At 42.6% G+C, this 24,122-nt stretch overlaps 1 protein-coding gene across 2 annotated transcripts in view; it reads left to right on the forward strand.

Annotated features, from left to right (window-relative positions):
• Nucleotides 1-24,122, forward strand: part of SFXN5 (sideroflexin 5) — a 179,452-nt gene that overhangs the window by 10,382 nt on the left and 144,948 nt on the right. For both annotated transcript variants that reach the window (XM_084625465.1, XM_084625466.1), the window contains exon 2: nucleotides 12,343-12,411. In XM_084625465.1, coding sequence (XP_084481591.1) covers nucleotides 12,343-12,411 — 69 coding nt within the window. The remainder of the gene's footprint in view (nucleotides 1-12,342; nucleotides 12,412-24,122) is intronic.

Here is a 24,122-nt window from a genome sequence, read left to right on the forward strand (position 1 = left end):
GTGAATCCATGCTGGCTGTTCCTGATCACTTTCCTCTCATGCAAGTGCTTCAGGATTGATTCTTTGAGGACCTGCTCCATGATTTTTCCAGGGACTGAGGTGAGGCTGATTGGCCTGTAGTTCCCAGGATCTTCCTTCTTCCCTTTTTTAAAGATTGGCACTACATTAGCCTTTTTCCAGTCATCCGGGACTTCCCCGGTTCGCCACGAGTTTTCAAAGATAATGGCCAGTGGCTCTGCAATCACAGCCGCCAATTCCTTCAGCACTCTCGGATGCAACTCGTCCGGCCCCATGGACTTGTGCACGTCCAGCTTTTCTAAATAGTCCCTAACCGCCTCTATCTCCACAGAGGGCTGGCCATCTCTTCCGCATTTTGTGATGCCCAGCGCAGCAGTCTGGGAGCTGACCTTGTTAGTGAAAACAGAGGCAAAAAAAGCATTGAGTACATTAGCTTTTTCCACATCCTCTGTCACTAGGTTGCCTCCCTCATTCAGTAAGGGGCCCACACATTCCTTGGCTTTCTTCTTGTTGCCAACATACCTGAAGAAACCCTTCTTGTTACTCTTGACATCTCTGGCTAGCTGCAGCTCCAGGTGCGATTTGGCCCTCCTGATAACATTCCTACATGCCCGAGCAATATTTTTATACTCTTTCCTGGTCATATGTCCAACCTTCCACTTCTTGTAAGCTTCTTTTTTATGTTTAAGATCCGCTAGGATTTCACCATTAAGCCAAGCTGGTCGCCTGCGATATTTACTATTCTTTCGACTCATCGGGATGGTTTGTCCCTGTAACCTCAACAGGGATTCCTTGAAATACAGCCAGCTCTCCTGGACTCCTTTCCCCTTCAAGTTAGTCCCCCAGGGGATCCTGGCCATCCGTTCCCTGAAGGAGTCGAAGTCTGCTTTCCTGAAGTCCAGGGTCCGTATCCTGCTGCTTACCTTTCTTCCCTGCGTCAGGATCCTGAACTCAACCAACTCATGGTCACTGCCTCCCAGATTCCCATCCACTGTTGATGGCATAATTTGTTTTATCTCAAACTTCTTCCTAATCTATTGAAACTAAACTGAAATAAGTCTTGCTGAAACCAGAATAAACATGTCCACTTGGCCTTCTGCACTGTTTTAATTAAATCACTTTAAAATGATACCTCACGTTAAACTGGTACAACTCTGCAGGTTGGCAAGTCTTGTCTTCCATTACCAATCCTCCAATCTGTCCAGTTCGTTTATATACGTTTACAGTGTATATAGTTTAAGAAATGTCAGTTTTCACTTTCATTTAAATTTAAGGTGACAATCAAAAGTTACAGTTGCCTGTTAACCTCCTCTCCTCTTCCTGAATTTCCTGAGCCTGTAAGAAGTATTTTCATTCTTGTACTTATCTTGAAGTCAGCTGGCTCTCACATGGCCTACAGCACAGTGACTTAATTGAAATGGAGCTGTAATGTACTCTCTCGCTCCCTATGAACTGCTGTGCTATACAGAGGACTTAATATTCCTAGCCACTTTTTAGAACTGAACCCTGCTTTCAGGCTGGTGAGAACTGGTACCAAAATAGCCTCGATTAATCACAGCAAATTTGTGTTATTCAGTTTTCTTCCAGTGAACTGTTTACTACAACAGCTGTTAAAAGAATCAGAGGCTGTATGCATACTTTTATGGTACCTGAGGACATCTGAAGGTCAAGTAAATTTGCAAGTGTCTTGCTTTTTAAACTCTACTCCTTATGTAGAAATATGGGAGAAATATCTAGGCAGTCATTTCCTAAGGAATCTGCCAGCCAGAACTTTAGGCCCTTGGAAATAATCCTATTAATAAAAGAAACATCTTATATTTTCAGTTAAAGGTATTCTCTAGCTGACTGTGGAGTCACTGTGGAGTGTTTAGGAGAGCAGTTGGAATGGAGAAGGACACCAAACCCCTATCATTCTGTTGCAGCAGCCTCCATTAGATAAAATTTCTAACTCTGCGCTATCCCTCCCTCCCTACAGAATATGCAGATGGACTCTGAAAGATTAGCAGAGGAGGTTCACGCCTTTGCTGCCAAAGGCAGTTCATCCCTAGCAGAGCTGGCAGGAACAGAGTGAAACAGACAAGGATTGTCCTCATCAGTTTCACTCTGCTCCTTTGAAGTGCTACTGGGGGTGTCCTATCTACAGGTGGTGCAATATACTCCAGGCCTCTTGAGCTTCAGGAGTTGCTCTGTAGGGACTGAGAAGAACAAACAATACAAGAGGAAGTTGCCTCTGTTGTCTAGTCAGCACCTCAGAGTTTAAATTTGAACCTGCACTTTCATCTGAGTTATGAGATGTTGGGATTGCAGCAGAAGGCAGTATGTTCAACTCAAGCCTCAAAGAAGCTAGAAGTACCATGCACCTGCATTTCTGGTTGACTGTAGGCATAACATCTTATCACCCATATGCAACCCCTGGAGTATCGAAGACGAAGGGGAGAGAATCTTGAATTAAAAGGGGGGCAGAGAGAGGAAGAAATAGGGAGACATGGAGGAAGCGATAAACCTACACGTCTAGCAGTGAAGAGGCGAAGAAGTAGAGTCAAGTGGAGGACACAATGGAGCAGTGAATAGTGTATGCTTAGTGGGGAATTCTGTTAATGAGTTTTCATAACTAGAGTTAATTGGATGGGTATCTGAAAGAAACACAAAAATCAAACCACCTCATAAGTTTTGGAATCTGTCAAAACAGTGGGCAAGAGAGTGTGTTTGCAGAGAGCCAGGGGAGAAGCAGTAATGAGTGAGGCCCAAATAACACTGATTCACAAGCAATGTCTCCTGTTTAGAACATGTTGGGTCTGAGGCCATGTCTACACTACAGAGCCCCCTAGTGTAGACGCAGTGTAAACCCCCAAGAGTCATTCTGCTGGAAAACATCTCCTCCCCAAAGGACACTAGCTATGCCAGTAGAAGTGCTCTTCTGTTGACATAATTGCATCTACACTGGGGGTTTTGCTGGCACAGCTATGTTCACTGAGGGAGATGATTTTTTCCACAACCACACTCTTGACCTACGTAGCCAGGCTGTCATAATTTTGTAGCATAGATCAGGCCTGAGGCTTCTCTCTGCTTTTATGTGGCAGCAGGAGCCCTTATTTTGGGCCAGGTTGTGTGCTCATGACCCCATTTTCACACTGTATAACTTTAAAAGTGTTGTTAGGATTTGCTCTTGGCTTTTCTTGCTGTTCATTGGTTGCCACTAGGACAGTGGCATATTTCCGTAAGGGGCCTTTCACTTTCCCAAGGACAAGACTCGAAGATACTAGAGTGACCGTTTAGCTCATTAGCAGCACTGATTAATCAACAACCCCCATTTGTTTGTTTGTTTGATCAAAGTTCCCAGAGGCCTAGTCTTCTCACTGGTAAAAATGGTGTCACAGTTTGAATGACCAATCCCAAATTACTAGTAGGTTTTTAGTTAATGTGGTGGGAAGAATAAGGGAAATCTTGTTGAAAAATATGTCTGATGTGCTTTGTCTCACGTAAATGTGTTAAAATGATTTGCTTTATTAATGGCAATGTTTGAAGAGTCTGATAGGAAGAGTAAGAGGAACAGTATTAGATAGTTTACATACTTCGGGATCAAACTGAAAAACTGATCACAATAAAACCAGCAATATATTTTAAAAGTACTGTTGTTGGAACTAATTTGACCACTGAACCTATTTACAAGGTGAACTAAGCAGATAGAACTACCAATTGCGGCCTATGTCTCTAGGTCCAATTAAATTAATACCACACTTGCCATCCGAATGCAGCCACAGATCTCTTTGACTTAAGTGGGAGCTTTGGCTGCTCAAAGGCTGCAGCATTAAGGCCTTAATAAATGACTGAAAAAAGGCATTGTTTTCTTTATGAGATGCAGTGTCTTGTTTAATTGTGAATAAAAGTGATGGCAAAGTGTTGCATCATTCAGTGACTGCTGTATGGCAAGTAAGCAGTGTTAAATGTCAATGTATAATTAAAAGCAAAGGTGTTTAGGAGCTCTTTGGTTGGAATCTTCATAATTCTATTAGAAGTTGTGGCTCTGAACCTTTTCTATTTCCAAAAATGCCTAAGAGACTCTCTTTGAGAACCGATTTTGTTGATCTGTGGTAGTCAATCTGCAAAATGCCTTGCAACTTCTCAGCTACTTATCCCTTAGCTTTTCATGCAGTGCTCTAGGCTTTCACTTGAATTTGAATAAGAGACCAGATGCATAATGTATGGACATATTTGCTACAAGTAGTTATGTTTGAGAAGGCACACTGACTAAAAATAGAGATGGGCTTTGGGATACAAAATTTTGATCAGAATTTGAACTGCTCCAATGTTTGAGGAAAGTTTGGATCTAGTGTTTTGATTTAGGCGTAAATGCTTATAAGTGGATACGTCCTTTGTTGCTTCTGCAGAACTTGAAACATTTATCAGATACAGTCTAACTAAGAGATTAAACCTACTAACCAGAAGCTGATATGCAAGATGAGAAAGCACCTAGTAAGGTCCAGGGGCAACAGACCCTACCATAGCAGCAAAGTGAAACTTACATGATTGCTGTCAGTTTTACTTCTGCACACAGGTTTCTGGATACCAGCAGTGAAGTTGTGTCAATTAAAGGCTGTGTTTGTATGATGAGGCCTGGCAAGCCTGGGTGTGAATCTACAGCACACTAGCTTGCCACACAGGAACATCCTGTGTGGACACTGCTACGGCACACTCCAGGACTTTCGCTGCAGCTTCGCAACTATGCTTTCAAATGGTAGGCTGCTAAGCGGCACTCCAGGACTTTCAGGGGACTGTTGCAGTGTCCACGCATGATGTTACTGTGTGACAAGTGGTGCACTGTAGATTCACACCCAGGCTTGTCATGCAGGCACAACCTTAGTCTCCTGCTTCTTGGGATAGCTTGAGCAGACACAGAGGCAACAGAACTGTCTGTGTACAGCCTCAAGAAGAGAACGCTGTCTTAATTCACATACAGTTCATGCTTGGAAGGTTCCCTTCACCACCATGAATGTTCGAAATGTACCTTTTTCAAAAATGAAAGCTTAAATTTTGCAAAAATTTGTGGATTTTACCCCTTCACCTGAAAGGGAAAGCTTCCCATTCAGCAGTGGCAAGGAGAGGAGAATTTTTAAGACCCGGCTTATTATTTTGTGAAAGAAGTACTCTTTATGCTGATATTTCTCTCTTTCCTATATAATATACACGTGTGTTTCTGTAGCACTAGTGTTTAAAGCAGCGTTTTTCAAATGCAGCCACAGTGTGGGGTTTTCCTGTGGCCATGACAACCTCCTGGTTAGAGACGGGGGAAGGGGCAAAGCTATGAGACTCCAGGAGGCTCCAGAGGCGGGTTGGGCTTCAGCTCCCCGTCTCCCACCAGCTCCAGCCATGGGGCTCTGGTTCTAGGCATCAGCCCGGGGGAACGGGGCTTCAGCAGGGCCAGTCTTACTGGGCGCCATGGTCAAGAGGCAAGGAGTGGGGTGAGCCTGGGTTGTGAGGCCATGGAAGGGAGCTCAGGGCAATAGGGGGGAGGAAGCACAGGGGTCTGTGGGGAGCCTAGGGGAGTGGGTGGAGGCAGCAGGGGCCAGGGGAGGATCTGTGGAGGAGAGGGGAGGCAGCAGGGCCAGGAGCACTAACATACAACTGTATATTATTTTTATTATTGAGTCTGCAGAAACCCCCTGCATAAATTTTACAATGATTTGGGCATGTATATGTGCATATTTATTTGTTTTTCCTAAAGTCAATTAAATATTTTAGGGAAATTTGTCAGAGTGGCCACCAGCAGGAGTTGGTAGTCTCATTCTGAGGCCACCAAAAATTTTGTTGTGAGAACCTCTGGTTTAAAGTGTGGGGGCATTTTAAGTACTGTCTTAGCAAAGTTGCTGCTCCCAGATTATGATAGACCTCTCACTTTTTTTTTAGACCACTGTCAGCACTGTGTAGCAACTTCCATCCATATGGTTTTCCAATAAGTGAATTAAGCCTCAGAACAGTCTGTGTAGTAGAAAAGGACTATCTTCATATTAAACATGGGGAAACAGAGGTATGGAGAAGTAAAGTGATTTTTCCCAAAGCCTTTGGCCATAGGGCTTGGGCCTGGGAATTAGAATTCCTGTCCTCTAACCTGACCAACACCATGCTTCTTCTCATGTTGCTTCTCTGTCCAAAGCCAAGTTTTATTTTTATGAAAAAATATATTTTTTTAAGCATTTTGGTTGTTTGTGAGAGAGCCAAGCTTGCGTGTGTGTGAGAGGGAGAGAATCAGGAGAGAGGAGGAAGTGTTTTTCACCAATTACATTTTTTTTTCAGATGCCTGATTAACAAAGCTGCTCTTTAAAAATTTGGCCTGGACGTGGGAGTGAATGAGGTTTAGTGCTGTTGTCTTGTCTGAAGAAATTTGGTTTAGAGACAGCAGAGTGAAATGTTTGCTAATAACATAGCTTGTACTTGCCTTACACGACTATCCCTAGCTTTAACAAGGCATTGACGTGGGATGTGATTGAAATTAACATCTGTGTGCAAACCAGGCCGGTAGCCATAGGTTCCAAACACATTACTTCATTAGGAAAAATTAATTGCCACAAAACTGTGGCTGATCCTATTAGTTGGAAACCTACCTCCCCAAATAATTGGAAATTCAGGAGAATTAGGGCTTGTCTACACTACAGGTTACGTTGGTATAACTTATGTCACTCAGGGGTGTGAATAAGGCACCCTCCTGCGTGATGTAAGTTACACCGATTTAAGCGCCGATGTGAACAACGCTATGTTAGTAGGAAAGCTGCTCCCGCCAACATAGCTACTGCCTCTTGTAGAGGTGATTTTCTTATGCCGCCGGGAGAGCTCTCTCCATCAGCATAGAGTGTCTTCACCAGAGGCGTTGCAGCTGCGCCGCTGTAGTGTTTCTAGTGTAGACTAGCCCTCAGTCTCCGTTTCGGGCCTTAGCCCAGAACAGCAGAGCCGTTGCCCTCTCATTGCCTGTGTCTGTGGCTGGGGAAGACATGGACTGGATTATCCCCCTCAAATCTTTCAGAAGAAGGAATGAAAGGAGCAGGAAAAACCACTCAAATGATCAGCCGTCTCAGAGGGAGAGCATTTGATTTCGGGAAGTGTGTGTGCATTTTGGGGGTGGGGTTCTATGTAGCCTCATCCCCTGGCAAGCCCCGAGGCAATGCCTCTAGGAATCAGTGATGTTTGTGTCAGCATTAATTCTAACTGGTTTCCAGTCCAGACCTTTTGAGTCTCTTCAGGATTGTGGGTGTCTGTGGCACAAGAGCAGGTTGGAAGGCAGGGGCAGCCTGACTCGTTGGGGGTTACCCTCTGGAGAGGCAGGAAGAGCAGTAGACTTTTCCTATAGATCTTGGGAATTCCATGAAGTTGGAGAACCCCACCCCCAAACAAATCTACCAGAGACTATTCTGTCCTCTTCCTGTAGACACAGGATTTTGGTCTCTTGTACTTTATTATACAATAAAACCATATGTTTCATAACAATGCTCAGTATTGGATGATACAAATGTTAACCAACAAGCACAGAAGGGCTTGATTCTCCCCTGTCTTGCACGTTGTATCCTCGTTACAACTTCACAAAGTGGGTGTAAAACACTACCTGATAGCATTTCACTTCACACTTACTTTGCACAGGTTTAAATAACAACACTAACTGCAAGGCAAAGGAGATGTCAGGTCCAGATACCTCCCCTGTTCGTGTTTGAATCTTGAGGATCTTGAATCTTGAGGCTCTTCTGAATGTCTCCGTTGCTTGTTAAAGTTTTGTTTGACAAAACCGAAAGGAGGGGCAGTGGGGAAAAAGTAGGAGACCACAGAGTGGGAGCCTTCAGGATAAGATAATGTGTGTGTGTGTGTGTGTGTGTGAGAGAGAGAGAGAGAGAGCGCGCCACACATGATAGATCAGAGGTGAGCAAACTGTGGCCTGTGGGCTACATCCTGTGGGACCGTCCTGCCCGGATCCTGAGCTCCCGGCCGGGGAGGCTGGCCCCCGGCCCCTCCCCTGCCATGCCGCGCTGCCAGTGCTCTGGCCTGCTGCTCCTACCGGGCAGCGCGGGCGGTGTGGCTGGCTCTGGTGGGACTGTGAGCTCCTGCTGCTCTGAGCAGTTTGGTAAGGGGGCAGGGAGTGGGGGGGTTGGGTAAGGAGCAGGGGGTTCCAGGGGGCAGTCAGGGGACAGGGAGCAGGGGGGGTTGGATAGGCATGGGAGTCCTGGGGGGGCTGTCAGGGGGCGGGGGTGTGGCTAGGGGGCAGGGGAGGGTTGGATGGGGGTGGGGTTCAGGGGGGGCGGTTAGGGGTGGGGGGGTCCCAGGAGAAGGTGGTCAGGGGACAAGGAGCAGGGGAGGTTGGATAGGTTAGGGGTTCTGAGGGGGCCAGTTAGGGGGTGAGAAGTGGGAGGGGGTGGATAGGGGGCAGGGGCCAGGCTGTTTGGGGAGGCACAACCTTCCCTACCCAGCCCTCCATACAGTTTCGCGACCCCAATGTGGCCCTCGGGCCAAAAAGTTTGCCCACCCCTGTGTTAGATGTTAATCATGTCAATTAATCCACTACTGCAAAGCACTCATACTATGGTGATGAGGGTGTCTAAGAACTTATATAGACTTTAAAATGAAGTTAATGTTGTAAAGTCTAAGCACTCTACAATTAGGAAATGCTAGAATTAATGTTGCCTCTGCAACCTTAATTTGCCCCTCTCATGCGTATGTCTTACAATACTCTTTAATGACATGACCATAATCTATTTTTCCGCAGCACTCTTGTCTCATTCAGTGTACAGGATAGATGGTGCTCACTTAATGAGCAGCTATTCAATATTTTGTTTTATCCTATATGGTCAGCGTGTGGCCCCAGGCCTTATTTGCTGCACACTATTCGAAGCCTGCTCTGAAAACAGAAATATTAACTTCCTTGTGGGCTCATATATGGTGCTCATCATGATAGCCTCCAAGTGCTTCATAAACAATGAATTTACTTTCAAACCACCCCTCTGAGGAGAGGTGGCATTATTATTTGTTTTACAGATGGGGAACTGGGGCACAAGAGAGATTAAGGTCAAACGTGCCCATTAATTTTGCGTGCCCAATATGTGATATCTATGACCTGATTTTTCTTTTCCCTAGAGAGTTTAGCATTTTCTAGCAATTTGTGTTAACAGCACAGCTTTCATTGACTTAGCTAGGGCATTAAGAGCACAGAAGAAACAGCTTCCCTGCTTTCAGTTCTTGTGCTTAGCACTACAGCAAACCCATAGTAGATGGGGTGTGCAATTACGTGAGAGAGTCTTATTCAGCCCTTGTGGCCCCAGGCTGGAGCAGGCCCAGGGCAGATGGAATGTTTGGAGAATTTATCTGTCAATTTGTAACAACTTTCTACTGAGTATGTGTGAACTGCGATTTTGAGAGGCTCATAACTTGGCTACATGTGGCAGACTTTCATGGGGTTATCAAAAAGCACATCCCTGACATCGGGGCAAGCTCCCTGCCATATTTCAGGTCCCTGCTCCAAAGCCTGGGGGTGCTGGAGCTCCTCATCGAAACTGAAGAATTTTTTAACATGGGTGAAACAGCCAGTTTTTTCCTAACCTCATTCTGAAAAACTGCTGAATTGTTAATCAGTCTGAGGCATACATCTGCCATGGAAAACGTCAGTCCAAATGGTAAAAGGTTGGCAAAATTATGAACAACTGAAAACAGGGTCTTACAATGGAAAGTGTCAGGTAACCTGAGCTAAAGGCAGCAGCACTACCAGCCCTGCCTCGAATAGAATAGAAAGTGGATACCAAGCTCAGGAGCCAACTAGACCTTATCCTTCTTTTTCCTCTTTCTTTGGCTTCCTTGACTAAGAGCAGTGGGGGGAATGGCTGGGAGTTGGCAGTCTGTCTGTCTCTGCATGGGGTGCACTTTGGTAAGTAGTTGACTATCTCCTTTAAAGCAAAGGATGTTTCACAGCATACAAACAGAGAAGTGAGATGAAAACATAAAATACTCTTGCTAGAAAGTTGCAACATGACACTACTTTATTTCTTAGAATAACACACAAGAACCCCAAAACAGAGAGGTACAACTTGTCCCACTTACACTTGGGGTTGTCAACCCTTGCAGATTGGCAGGGAGTCTCCTGGAATTGGCCTCAATCTCCCAGTGACTATTAAAGGCAATCCAGGAGATTTTAATAGGCCAAAGTCCGGTTGGTAGTGCAGTGGGGCTAAGGCTCCCTACCTGCCCTGGCTCTGCGCAGCTCCCGGAAGTGACCAGCACGTCCCTATGGCTCCTAGGCACAGGACAGGGCAAGGGTGTTTGGGTTTATGCAATTAGTCAGTTGGCAACCCTACTTACACTAGGCTGTCTGTCTGCAAACTGCTGAGGACACAAATTGCACACTTCCCTACAGAACTCCCTACCTTGCAAGCAGGACCAGACAACCCCTTAGGGTTCAAAGTGACAGCTCATAATTTTAATGCAGTTTTCAATATGCCATACTCATGACAACTACCAGCATCAGGAGCTGCCAAATCATTCAACAAGTGCTGTGTTCTTTGGATACAAGTGCTTCTCAGTGTACTCCTGGGGGAATACTGCACATGCTCAGAATTTATGTCCCCTGCAGATTTCTTTGCTTCCCTGCAGAAAAATAACTTTCTGATGGGGAAGCAAAGGGAAGCCATAAGAGCGGTCATGCGACCCTCCCCAGCAGTATGTTTTGGGTGCCCAGGGCAGAGAGGTAAATCACTGTGGGGCAGGAGGTGGGACTGGGGAAGATACAGCTGGTGGCTCCTACCATGTGGTGGGCTCAGCTGCTAGTTCCGTCTTGGCTGGGGAGGACAGGATTTTCTCTTCCCCTGCATGGCATCCAGAGCTGGGTCAGACTCACCCCCAGATTTCTCCCCCAGCTGCAGGAAGCTCTGCAAACAACCCAACCACCCCTGCTTCCTGCACCCATCGTTCCTCAGCTTCAGAGGGAGGGATCCCTGTACAGGGAGCTGCTCCCCCATCCGCCCAAGTCCCAGGCATCCAGATCCCCTCATACCGAGACCCTTCACCGAGCCTCAAGAATTTTGCAAAAATTTTAATATTTTGGCACAGAATTTTTAATTTTTTGGTGCAGAATGCCCTCAGGAGTATCAGTGACACCCGCTGCAGAGTGCAAGTGACTAGTAATGAGTATTCAAAGTCCAATTCACTCTAAACTGTGTCCCTGGAAAATAGTTTTGTTTTGTTTTTCTGCAGAGGTGAGCAGAATTAGTGGAGTTCCTCTGCACTGGAGTGAGTCAGAAGCGATTCAGAGGGAATTACAATATATGTAACCACCAAAGCTGTGCCAATTCTTCACCATATTCATTTGTTTGAATGTTGTATCCACATGCTAGAGATTTTTCTGTTTGTGTCATTTAGATTATAAATGTTTTGTGTTTGTATAGCACAAGGGCCTCTAATCCTGATTGTGGCCTTTGAGTACTACCATAATATAAATATTTACTGGTAATAATTCATGGTACAGGAGTGTGTGATAATGAAAAACGTAAGGTAATGATGCCCAGTTAAAGCTTGCCTGCAGTCATCTAAAATAGCAAGGGACCAAGATGGCAATTGGTTAGGAAAAGCTTGTGCATCCTGGCCTTCATTAATCAAGTTTAGAGACTTGAAAAACCATTTCAATCCTTACATGTACTCATCAGGCTCTTCAAATTAGCCAAATCAATATGGACTGCTTCATGCAGCATAAAATCTTCCAGGCCAGGGCCGTGTGTGGGTGTTGTAAAGCACCCAGTACTTTCGGGTTAAAACTTATTTTAGAAAAAACAGCAAGAAACCCTTAACTGTGTTTCTGATTCACCTGAGATTACTAAAAATTAGAGAGTTTAATTTGCACCTGGCATCTTGGATGATGAAAATGGGCACAACCATTTCACTGCCAGGTTCTCATGTGCTGGCACAAGACTGCAGTATATTAGGTTCCGATCTTGCAAAGGATCAGTGCGCCCACATCTGGCCCTTTGCAGGATTGGGAGCTCTGGTTGAAAACTCTAGGGGGATGTTTAAAAATATCTTTTTCCTCCTTAAATTGTGAAAAATATTTCTGTTCAGTTGTGGAAATAAACTGCATTTTGATGACACTGTCATTTAATCTGGCATCCATGTACTTGTTCAGAGCCTCAAAGCTTAGATTGGATGATCTCCTTGTCCACTATAGAGAGTTTATAAAGAAGAGACATCTTGTCAGCTTTTTAGTAAATAGCATTCCTAGTTACTATGTAGTTCTCCAGAGGAAATAACAATAAAATGCCTTTCTGCTTTACAAAGGACCGTCTTGTCTAACTCTTTCTTTCTGTCCTCCAGACTTCGTTTTATGGCCGATTCAGGCACTTCTTAGACATCGTTGACCCCCGCACTCTCTTTGTTACTGAGGTAATGTATTTACATTGTTTAATCTCTAAGATGCTGCTTATTTGATTTGGTTTAAAAGAGAGAAGGAAAGAGAAATGCAGAAGTGCAAGAGAGTCCACTGATATAACATTAGCATTGTTTTGAGGGCCCAAATCTGTCGAGTGCAAAGCATGCTCAGTTCCTTTTGACTTCAGTGAGAGCTGAAGGTGCTTTCTACCATTCAGGATGAGGCTGTAATTGCACAAAAACCATGAAATTCAGAGCCAATTTCCCCTGTCCTTTCAATTAAAGTAGAAGAGCTCACAATAAGCATCCCCAAGACCTCCCAGAGATTCTTCAGCAAAAAGGGAAGACCAGACTTGACATTCCTTGTATTTCTAGGTGGAAAAACTCCCGTAAACAAACTTAACAAAAAACCTTTTCAAGCCTTTACACATCAGAGGAGCAGTAAAGGGCACAAGTCCAAATAAATAAATAAAATCTGTTAGAGGTCATTTTTAAGGTTGCTGTGGAAACCTAAAAGTGTGTCTGTACTCTGAGAAATGACTCTTGTACAAATGGCACTATGAAGTTCCTTGTTGATCATCTCTGTATCTTCAGATGACACTTATTTAGTTTACAGGTAAAACCTTTTTCTATTTTCTAACTGACAGTCCCACAAATTCATCCAGGATCTGAAAGTCAACCTTGGTCTTTTCTGGCTTGTGCATTGTCACCTGGAATAGAGATTCAGTAATTGGAGGTTAGTTAACAATTCTACTGATGCAGCAAGAGCCAGAATAGAAATAACTCACTCCCCACTGTACAGCAGTGTTGGCATTGTGATGCTCACCAGGGTAATAAAATGTTGTCAAAAGATATTATGCCATTAAAGTCAGATGGTATAACTCTGAGTAAGCACAGGGCAGCTAGCACGTCTTCTGAGTAAGAAGTTGGCATTGTTACATAGTGACTTTCATGGTTATAAAAACACTCCAATTTTACATAATTTATGTGCATTTAATTTTGCATTGAGATTGACGTTAACATTTGTTTGCATTTAATATTTCATAGGATTATTGACCTTAAAGATTATTTTCCCCAAAAGATATATTTCAGTTGGTTCTTAAACAAAGATGCACGCTTCTGTCTAGGGGATGACACGATAAAAAATTCACACTTTTTTTGTGTGTGGCAAATGCAGCCAGGGATGTAAATTTAATTTCAGCGCATTATGCAGAGCATTGGCAGCTGAACTGTCCGTTAAAGTCAGTGGCAGTCTGGATCCAGTTCTTTGCTCACCATACTGAAAACATGCCCAGCAGAGTTTTAAATGTCTGTCTTTTTTCCAGAATTGATCAGTTTCATTCAAAAACATAAAGCTATTGGATAGTTCACCCAAGTTCTCTTTGGATTCCTGTCTAAGAGAACCGCAAAGAATAAAATTGCTGTTCTCATGTCATAAAATCGAATTTTATAGCTTCACTTATAAAAACACAGGTTTGGATGAAATATGAAATCCAGTTTTCAAAAGGCAGCGTCCTTGATGTGGAACACAGTCTGAAGAGGTTTCAGAGTAACAGCCGTGTTAGTCTGTATTCGCAAAAAGAAAAGGAGTACTTGTGGCACCTTAGAGACTAACCAATTTATTTGAGCATAAGCTTTCATGAGCTACAGCTCACTTCATCGGATGCAGTCTGAAGAAATAACCTACTAGCAAGAGAGAGGTTTACAGTCTCATGAGGATGTCTGTGAGCAAGATCAAGCAGGGTGAAAGAGATGCTGTTATTTGTCAATTCAATGGCTTTCGCTAACGCTTGAATTGGTATTTAAAGAGAACATGAGCATGCATGTGGAAATAGAAAAATTACTACAAATTAAGGCTTGATGCTGTTGTTCTTTAACATTAAATTCACTGTTGATAAATGTGAAGTAATGCACACTGGGGGCGGGGGGGATAAATTTCCACTGTGCATTGCTGTGTATTCTCTTCAACACTCACATTGGGAGTGACTTAATTGAACTCATTGAACTCATTTTTGGTGAGATCAGAACTGGGCCCAAGAGGTGCAGCAAAAAAGTTTTCTGTTCTCAGCTGTAAAGAGAAATTTCATAGTTTAATTTCCTTTATGTTATCAACCTTATGCAGAAGTTCTTAGTTTTCTTTGTTAATGAGGATGTGAAAAAACAAAGACTCTCAATAGGAACCCACCCTGTCCTCCCCATGATTAAGGTTTCCTCCTACCTCCTCAGAATTAGAGATGGGCTTGAACCCTGAAGCTGCAAAGCTCTCTTTTAAAGCATTAATTTCCCCTCTGTTAATATTCACCCCTTCTTGTCAACTGTTGGGAATGGGCCACATCCACCCTGAGTGAGGTGGCCTCATTAGCACTGACCCCCCACTTGATAAGGTAAATCCCATCTTTTCATGTGCTGTATATTTATACCTGCCTACTGTATTTTTCACTCCATGCATCTGATGAAGTGGGTTCTAGCCCACGAAAGCTTATGCCCAAATAAATGTGTTAGTTTCTAAGGTGCCACAAGGACTCCTCGTTGTTTTTGCTGATACAGACTAACACGGCGACCCCTCTGAAACCTTTTAAAGCACTAACTATTACAATTCTGGGGAGTCTTGTTCTCTATAGAAATATCCAATCCCCCTTTGAATCAGTCTAAGTTCTTGGCCTCACTGACATTCTGTGACCGTGAGTTCCACAGGGTAAATATGCTCTGTCTGAAACGATATTTTACTTTATCATTTGGGAGTTTATTGCCTAGGATTTTTTTGAATGTCCCTTTGTTCTTGCTTCATGAGACTGTGAAAGCAGAATCTGTGCTACCTTCTTAAGGCCAGTCTTTATTTTGTATATTTTATTGAGTCTTCTGTTGGTCTTCTCTTTTCTAAGATAATCCATCCCAATCTATTTTTAAAAGCTCTCTCTTAATTTGAGAGCTTTTCCATGCCTCTAATAATTCTTATCACCTATTTCTGAAACCCCTCTAATTCTGCAGTGTCCTGTTTTGAGATACGGTGACCAGTACTGCACAAAGTGTGAAAGTGCATCACTGATTCGTATAATGGCATTAGAATAGTCTCTGTATTATTCTCCATCCCATCCTTTATCCATCCTAACATCTTTCTGGCTTTTTTTGACCACTGCTGTGCGTTGAGCAGAGGTCATCACTGACCTGTACATAATGACACCTAGGTCCTTTTCCAATGCAGATACAATTAATTTAGAATCCTGGAAGGTGTATGAGGAGCTCAGATTTTTCCTTCCAATGTGCATTACTTTTCATGTGTCAAGATTGAATTTCATCTGCCATCTTGTTGCCCAGTCACCTGGCTTGGTGAAGGCCCTTTGACATTTCTTAGGGCATGTCTATGGGTACCACGCTGCAGTGGTGCAGTTCATCCGGTGAAGACGCTCTATGCCGACAGGAGAGAGCTCTCCCGTCGACTTAGCGCTGGGCACATGAGCGCTTATATCAGTGTAACTTATGTTGCTCAGCGGGGTGGTTTATTCACACCCCTGAGCGACGTAAGTTATGACAACATAGGCTGTAGTGTAGACATAGCCTTAGTCTTCCCTGTACTTGACTAACATAGTAGTTGTGTCAATTACAAATTTTTCCCCCTTACTATTCTCCCCTTTTCCCAAATTGTTTATAAATATATTAAACATTGGACGTAATATGGGACCATTAAACCCCCCGCCCCCAGGCTGTTAACCTTTTTTCATGATTAAAATTAACCATTCATTCCTTCTCTTTGCTTTCTGCCATCTAGCCAAATTTGCTCCATGATAAACTTGACCCGCCACGCCCCATCCCATGATTACTTACCTTCTTTAGTGGACTCTTATGGAGGGACCTTGTCAAAGGCCTTTAGGAACTTTAAATAAATTATGTCAACTGGTTCTCCATTATCCACCTCATTACTGACACCTTCAAAGACTTCCAATAAGTTAATGAGACATTATTTGCCTCTGCAGAAACCATGCTAGTTAAACCTATCATATCATGATGATCTCTCAGGGATTGTTTAGCAGATTCCCAGAAAGGGAAATTGTCCTGATCATCTCTCTCGTTTTTTGGATGGAATTACAGTATACTGAAGCTCCCATGAACCCTCTGCAGCACATCATGGAGCAACATTAACTCTTTTCTCTTGGCTAATCTCTTTCTCAGTAAAACAAATATTAATATCTGGGATCACATAAAGAACCCCTAAGCACATACAATCTGCTTTGTTTGTCTATGAAATTGGTGTCTGACTCACTGCTCTGAAATATTTAGAGTGTAAATATAAAAAACCATTCTGTTCTGTTTTATACTCTAAATGGAGAATGAAATCTAATGGCTGGAAAAGTAAAAGGTAGAACACAGCCTTATGTAGAAAGCCCTTTCCTGCTGACAGATGGCTACATTTTTCGGGCCTGGAGTTCTTCTCATGGAACACAAGGATTGTTGTTTGTCTTGGAGGAGCCCAGTATCAGAGGGAAGAAATGGACAAATGAGCTTTCTAATGAGAACTGAGAAGATTATTATTAATTCCACAGCGATTTCAGATGGATATTTTCCATTTCCTTTTCTAAACTGTTTTGTATTGCTAGGCAGTTGCAGCATTCAATCCCAGAGGTGGCTGTATTTTGATGTTCAGCCAAGTGATTCCTCTGCATGGGAAAGCCAAATGGAGTTGTGTCATGGATGAGCTTGACCCATAGTTTTGTATTGTCCATTGGTAAAGTTTATGAAGAGTTTGGGGCTTTGTTAGAATGAAAGATGCTATGAAGATGATGATTATTGCAGCTTTGACATTTATGCATTACAAAATTATGAGATTAAATCTGACTCTGATGTAGATTCTTAATATTTATTGAGTGCCTTGCATTTTTGAGGGCGTCAGATATTAACTCATCCGCACCATGAGGTAGGTAATTGGTATTACATTATGATATAATTACATTTCAAATGAGTAAACTGATGTTAAGCAAGTGGCAGAGCTGGGATTAGAATTGAGGATTTCCACGCTCTGCATGTATCTGTTCAAATTCACTAGGCCATGCTGCCCTGTGGTGATCTATCCAAAATCTACTAATTTTACATACTTTTAGTGCATCTGTCACACAGAAATCTAGGCTTCAACCCTTAGTTAACATTGCACATAAGCCTTAAAGACAAGGGAATTCTTATGACAAAATAATTTTCCCAGCAACAAATTTCAAACTTTCCTAATAAGCAGAAAACATTGCACTGCTGAGGTCAGGCCCAGCTATTCTTGCAGTTGAGACTATGTGAAACCTCTTGGTGGGCGACATGCCTATTTTCTGAAAAGTGTGAGATTAAAATGATTGGAATAATACTTTAAATTGCTATGTAATTAAGCCCCATCAGAGAAAGCAATAGGGATCGGCAGATATTTTTATAAGCCTAATTTATTCCATGTGACATTAACGTAGACAGACTGTTAACACACTGCAGGAGAGGCCCTTCATTTAAGAAAGCTTATAATAAAGCAAAAGTTAAATAAGAATTAAGAGTCAAGTTGCATTCAGAAAAGCTGTGTTTTATCTCTTCCCTTATGCTCTGTCTGAACAAAGAAGCTCTGTCTCTCCCTACATCAGTATTAAGGGCTCAACTCTGCATGATTCTGAGCATCCTCAGCCCCCATACTTAGGTCCAAAGTGGGATCATGCTCGCATATCTGAAAGATACCTTCTTACTCAGCAGATCTGCTGTCTGTGTTTATTCACTGTCCTGTCTGCGGGTTTTACACTGACAAAAAGTTTCTTGTTCCCGTTATCTCTCACTGGAGATTGAATACGGTAGAGTCAGCTGGATTCTAGTCTGCCCTGTGTATCATCAGTAGAATCGTCAGCTATAATAATTTACCAGTGATTGCATAAGTGGCAGAAAGAGGATCTGGAAATCCAGCTCTGCTGGGTTGAGTTTGTGGTGCTGTCCGCTAGAAGAACCACCTTTTTGTACTCAGCAGATCAGATCTGAACCTTGCTTAGGTTAAATCCACTGCTGTGCAGTGTGTCAGCACAGGACACGTGCTCCACTTCAGATCAGGGATTGTGATGTCGAAGAGGGATGTAAGTGGTGCATGCTGCTTGTGCTGGTTCTCTGCACAGAGGTGAAATTCACTGACTCTTCATTAGAAACGCTCAAGAGGCACAGTCGCAGTTGCACCACCTAGCGCTTCAGTGTAGACGCTCACGACAGCGATGGGAGGGGTTCTCCTGTTGCTGTAGTTAGGACTTGCCTTTCTGAGAGGCGGTAGCTAGGTCAACAGAGGAATTCTTCAGTCAACCTAACGCTGGTTACAATGATTGGCTTAACCACGTCACTCAGAGCTGTAGTTTGCCCACCCCTGATTTATATATTGACTGTAGTTGCAATTTAAATATGCCTGCATGGTTTTCTGGAGGAGAATGCATGCTGAGCATGATGCTGGGCAGCACCTTCCTACAGTTCCTCTTTCTATATCCTTGGATGCATAAATAAGGGAATCTTGAGTAGGAGAGGTTGTTTTACCTCTGTACCTGGAACACTGTTTCCAGTTCTGGTGCCCACAGTTTAAGAAGAATGTTGATAAATTGGAGAGGGTTCAGAGAAGAGTCATGAGTATGATTAAAGGTTTAGAAACATGCCTGATAGTGATGGAGTCAAGGAGCTCAATTGATTTAGCTTAACAAAGAGAAGGTTAAGGGACGACTTGATCACAGTCTCTGAGTACCTACATAGGGAACAAATATTTAATAATGGGCTTTTCAGTCTAGCAGAGAAAGATAAAACATGCTCCAATAGCTGGAAGTTGAAGCTCAAAGAATTTGTACTGGAAATAAAGCGTGCGTTTTTAACAGGGAGGGTAATTAACCATTGGAACAATTTACCAGGGAGTGTGGTGGATTCTCCATCACTGACCATTTTTTAAATCATTTTAAATTGGATAAAAAGAAAAGGAGTATTTGTGGCACCTTAGAGACTAACTAATTTATTTGCTCAAATAAATTGGTTAGTCTCTAAGGTGCCACAAGTCCTCCTTTTCTTTTTGCGAATACAGACTAACACGGCTGCGACTCTGAAACCTTTAAATTAGATGTTTCTCAGTCTAAAAGATCTGCTCTAGGAATTATTTTGGGGAAGTTCTATGGCTTGTGTTATACAGGAGGTCAGACTAGATGATCAGAATGGTCCTTTCTGTCCTTGGAATCTATGACCCATAAAACTGGGCCCCTGACCACCTTCAAAAATCCCCTGATAAATTCTGCTGTCAGTTACACCAGCGTAAATCTGGAGTTGCTCCACTGACCTATAAGTGCCTTCCAAAGGCATTTTTAAAAGAGCAACTTCAAAAGAAGACATTCTTAGTCATGATCCATCGCTCTTCACAAGGGCAGGAGAACCCTCTACATCCTGGAGGGCCAAATCCTATTGCAAAACCACGATGGGCTTCAGTGGATCAGGAGGTGGCCCACAAGTGTCTTTATATAATAATATTCAGCATGATGCAAAAACCAAGCAGCTGTTCAAAGGTGTTTGCCTCGTAAAAAGCTAAGAAAAAGGCTTGTGTGCCTCTGACGAATGAAATCGCTGTGATGTTTTTTCAGGATTTTAATCCTTTGCTGGCCCATTGACTTGCCACTAAGGAAACATCAGCTAATGATTCATGAGCATGCTTTCTATAAAGTCAGCATGAAGTTCAGTGAAGCAAACTTCTTTTTGTGAGGTCAAAACCATTGCTTGCTCAGGAGGAACATGACCTATGAGGGAAGATTGAAAAAATTGGGTTTGTTTCTCTCTGGAAAGAGAGAACTGAGAGGGGACACAACAGTTTTCAAGAACATAAAAAGTTGTTACAAGAAGGAGTGAGAAAAATTATTCTCCTTAACCTTTGAGGATAGGACAAGAAGTAATGGGCTTAGAGTGCAACAAGGGCGGTTTAGGTTGGACATTAGGAAAAACTTAAGCACTGAAATAAATTGCTCAGGGACGTTGTGGAATCTCCATCATTGGAAATTTTTAAGAGCAGGTTAGACAAACACCTGTCTGGTCTAGATAATCCTTAGTCCTGCCATGAGTGCAGGGGACTGGACTAGCTGATGTCTCAAGGTCCCTTCCAGTCCTATGATTCTATGACTCTTGAGTCTAATCAGCTCTGTCATTAAATGCTGAAAAGACACAGGTCAAAGAGCATTTACACCCTTATAGACGGAGTCCACACCTTTCCACTCCTATGATTCTATGAAAAGGTACCAGTCTAATAATCCTGCAGTCTTCTGAGTATCCTCAGAATAGATATCTCACAGACCGTGCCAATGCACTTGGTCCTTGGCATATCCCATTGCCACTGTTTCTCAGCCTGGATCTGGTGGTACCACCTCTAGTTCAGATTCCATGAACCGTTGAGCCCTCAACCTTTCTGCTGAGACAGACATCAAGAAAGTCCATTTGTAAGGTGGAGATTTGCCAGCTAGGAATTGGGTTAAGACTGCCAAACAGCCTTCAGTCACTATTGGACTGTAGTGAACCTGAACCAAGCACCTGAAGGCTTCATATCCCATTACCAATCCCCTGAGCTGTTCAGTCCCCAGTGAATCATTCTGGTGGAGCTAGCCCCACTATCGTTAAGGATGAGACTAGCTTAATGTTTAATACCTGATTTTTCTAAGTTATGTAAAATCCACGTTTGATTGGATTGTCATGAAAATTGCAGTGCCTTCTGGACGTCTATGGTAGACTTACTGGTCCACATTTAGAAAAGGAGTACTTGTGGCACCTTAGAGACTAACCAATTTATTTGAGCATGAGCTTTCGTGAGCTACAGCTCACTTCGAAAGCTCATGCTCAAATAAATTGGTTAGTCTCTAAGGTGCCACAAGTACTCCTTTTCTTTTTGCGAATACAGACTAACACGGCTGTTACTCTGAAAACTGGTCCACATTTGAGGTCACTTGAACAAGGAGCTCTCTAGATATGTCCTCTTCCCCTCCAAATAAATATAAGAACCCTATCATTTTGATATTACAACTTTTTCTTTTTTTTTTTTTTCACACAACTGCGGATCAGTTTAGGGACTGATTCTCCCCAAACTGATATAACCTACTCAAGATTGATCTCAGCACCTACTGCCCCTCTGAGGAAGCAATATTTTAAAAGTTCTTCAGGTTAAAAGTTGTCCTTACAACATGGCTCAATCCAAGTAGACGAGCCAGAGAAAGTAAATTTTGCGTATTTGCAGCAGGCTGGGGCTCTGTTACAAGCCAGTGTTTTCAGGCAGACAGATAATTGGATAGCTCAAGGTGCTACCCTGTGGCTATTGAACCTGAGCAGCAGCCATATGCTGTGAGTTGAGTCCTGCTTTCCACAGCTTTCTGAGAATTTGTGTTGTGCAAATTGGTTGCTCTCTGCCTCCATTCGGTGGGGGCTTCTTCTGGAAGTTTTGCTGTGAGAGCACAGGTTCTGAGTAAAAAGCTAATATTTCAAAGTTACCGAAAATCCACATGGATATTCACATTCCACTTTATAGATTTAGAAGTACTGTCAAAGAAAATAGCTTAAATTAAACAGAAGGAAAATGAAAGACGCCAGTAAGCAGCAGCAGTCATAGCAAACTTCAAATGATATTTCTTCCCACAAACTGCTATAGAAAAATAAAGCAGTACACAATAAACGTTCAAACCAACAGATAGAATTTTTGCAGGCCTTTTTTACCCTTCGTAAAATGGAAATCCTGGTGCAACCTTAACTGTGCTGGCATCACCCCACCATAATAATGCTGCGCCACTGTAGGGTCAGAGGAGCTATTCATGGCGCAAGTTGCGTCGTTGGACTGATGTGGACCGCAACTCTGTATTTCCTGGGTTTTGGAGGTTTTAAAGAACAGGTGCACTCAGCATTTTGGAATTACATGAGGCACTGCTGGTTAATCTTAACTCTGTGTTAGCAAAGTTTTGGGGCAGTTAATATTTTATTAAAACAATCTGAACCGTTCTAAACCAAGTGCTTTCATATTCTTAGTATGATCATTATGTTTTACATTTTTGTTTGTTGTAGGACACTCATAAGTTGTTTTTAAGCCTTTTGTAATCTTTCACAACCCTCAGCTATTTTGTTTGGAGGCTCATTCCTTTCATAAAGCGTTATTTATTTTTTTTGCCTGCTGAGCCAAAAGGAGACATTTAAGGAGACTGCAAGTTTAAAAGCAAAAATTGGGTTTTTTTTTTCTGTTTGTTGCTGTACTAAACAAGATGAGATCCAGCCAGGGTTGTTATAGTAACTACTAACATTTCCTCAAGAGAAGAGGAAAAAAATAGAACACAGATCCATTCATTTATTTACTTTAGACTTTCATTCAAAGTTACATGCTGTTCTGTGTAGATGATTTGCAAGACACACAGTGTAGGTAATTTCAGTGGAAAACCCTGCCCCCAAATCTCCATACTAATAATGAGAATGAATGGTTCTCCAGTATATTGAGCTGGCAATACTGGTTTATTGTGGAGCTTTGTAGGGAAAATTGGTTATTTTCTCTGGATCCTTTACTTATTATTCATTCTGTAGTCTTTGACTTTTCACCTCTGGATCCTGCACTGCCATCTTGGATTCTCCTGTTCTTTAGTTCTATTTTAATATTCCCTTCCTTTATGAGTATCAGAATTGTGTTGTCTGGGGTGGGGGTGAATTGGAAAAAAATCAATTTTTGTCATAGCAAAAAAATGCAAAGGTCATAATTTTTTCTCAGTTGCTCTCTTCCCCCTTCATTCCCGAAAGTGGCTGCCTATGTTTTCATATACACGAGGTACCTTTTTATCTTTTAAAATAAAAATAAAAATCAAACTTATTCAGGTAGAATAAACCCTTACTACGCACAGGATATCGATAACATTCTTATACTTGGTGGTGTTTTGATAGAGCTTGTTATAATTCCTAAATTATATGGTTTTACAATTTTCCTGTCATTTCTAACCCCTTTATATGAAAGAAGGAATGCTCCACAGAAGCTCTATCTACTGGAAGGATTAGGAAGATGGCGCTGCCTCATTTTTTCCCATTAGATCATTCTGAGAACCATCAGGGTTAAAAAGCGAACTTTTCTTGTTTTGTTTATTTGAACAAAAGTACAGATAATTCCACACAGTCCTTTTTTTATTTGTAAAAATTGTGGTATCTGTGACCGGCATTGACCACAGGACATATGACTAGCCTTACTCGTAAGGTGCCCATCGTTGTCATACCTAGACACTATTGTGTATATTTTTTTAAGTAAATCAGGTCCTGCTAAGAAAAGACCCAAACTCTCCTCCCCTCGCTCACACATTAAAGCTGCTTGACTGTGAGAAGTTAAAGCTCTGGATGATTAATTCCAGGAGGATCATTTCATTATTTTTTAAAATACCGTGTGCGTGTTCCAGTTGTGTGTCTGCAGTTTTCCGGAGCCTGGATACTGACGTAATCCCTAGTCTTTGGAGCAGGGTGTGGTGTTTCTCTCCAGTACTTGTGCCTGTACCCCGGATGTCCCCAACACATCCCAGTCCCACCCAATGAACGGAGTGAACACACTGCTAGTTTAGGATGACTTCACATTGCTGGAGTGTATCTTCGTTAAGTCAGCAAACCAAACCAAGATCAAATATAAGCCCAGAGTGATTCTGGAACCTCCCAGAGAAAGTGGGTGGGGTGCAGGGAGGTTTCAGATGAGGCTAGTGCTTTCTGAAAAGAGACTTGAGTTTACCAGGTAA

This window comes from Lepidochelys olivacea, assembly GCF_965140295.1.
Source record: "Lepidochelys olivacea isolate rLepOli2 genome assembly, chromosome: 4".
NCBI lineage: Eukaryota > Metazoa > Chordata > Testudines > Cheloniidae > Lepidochelys > Lepidochelys olivacea.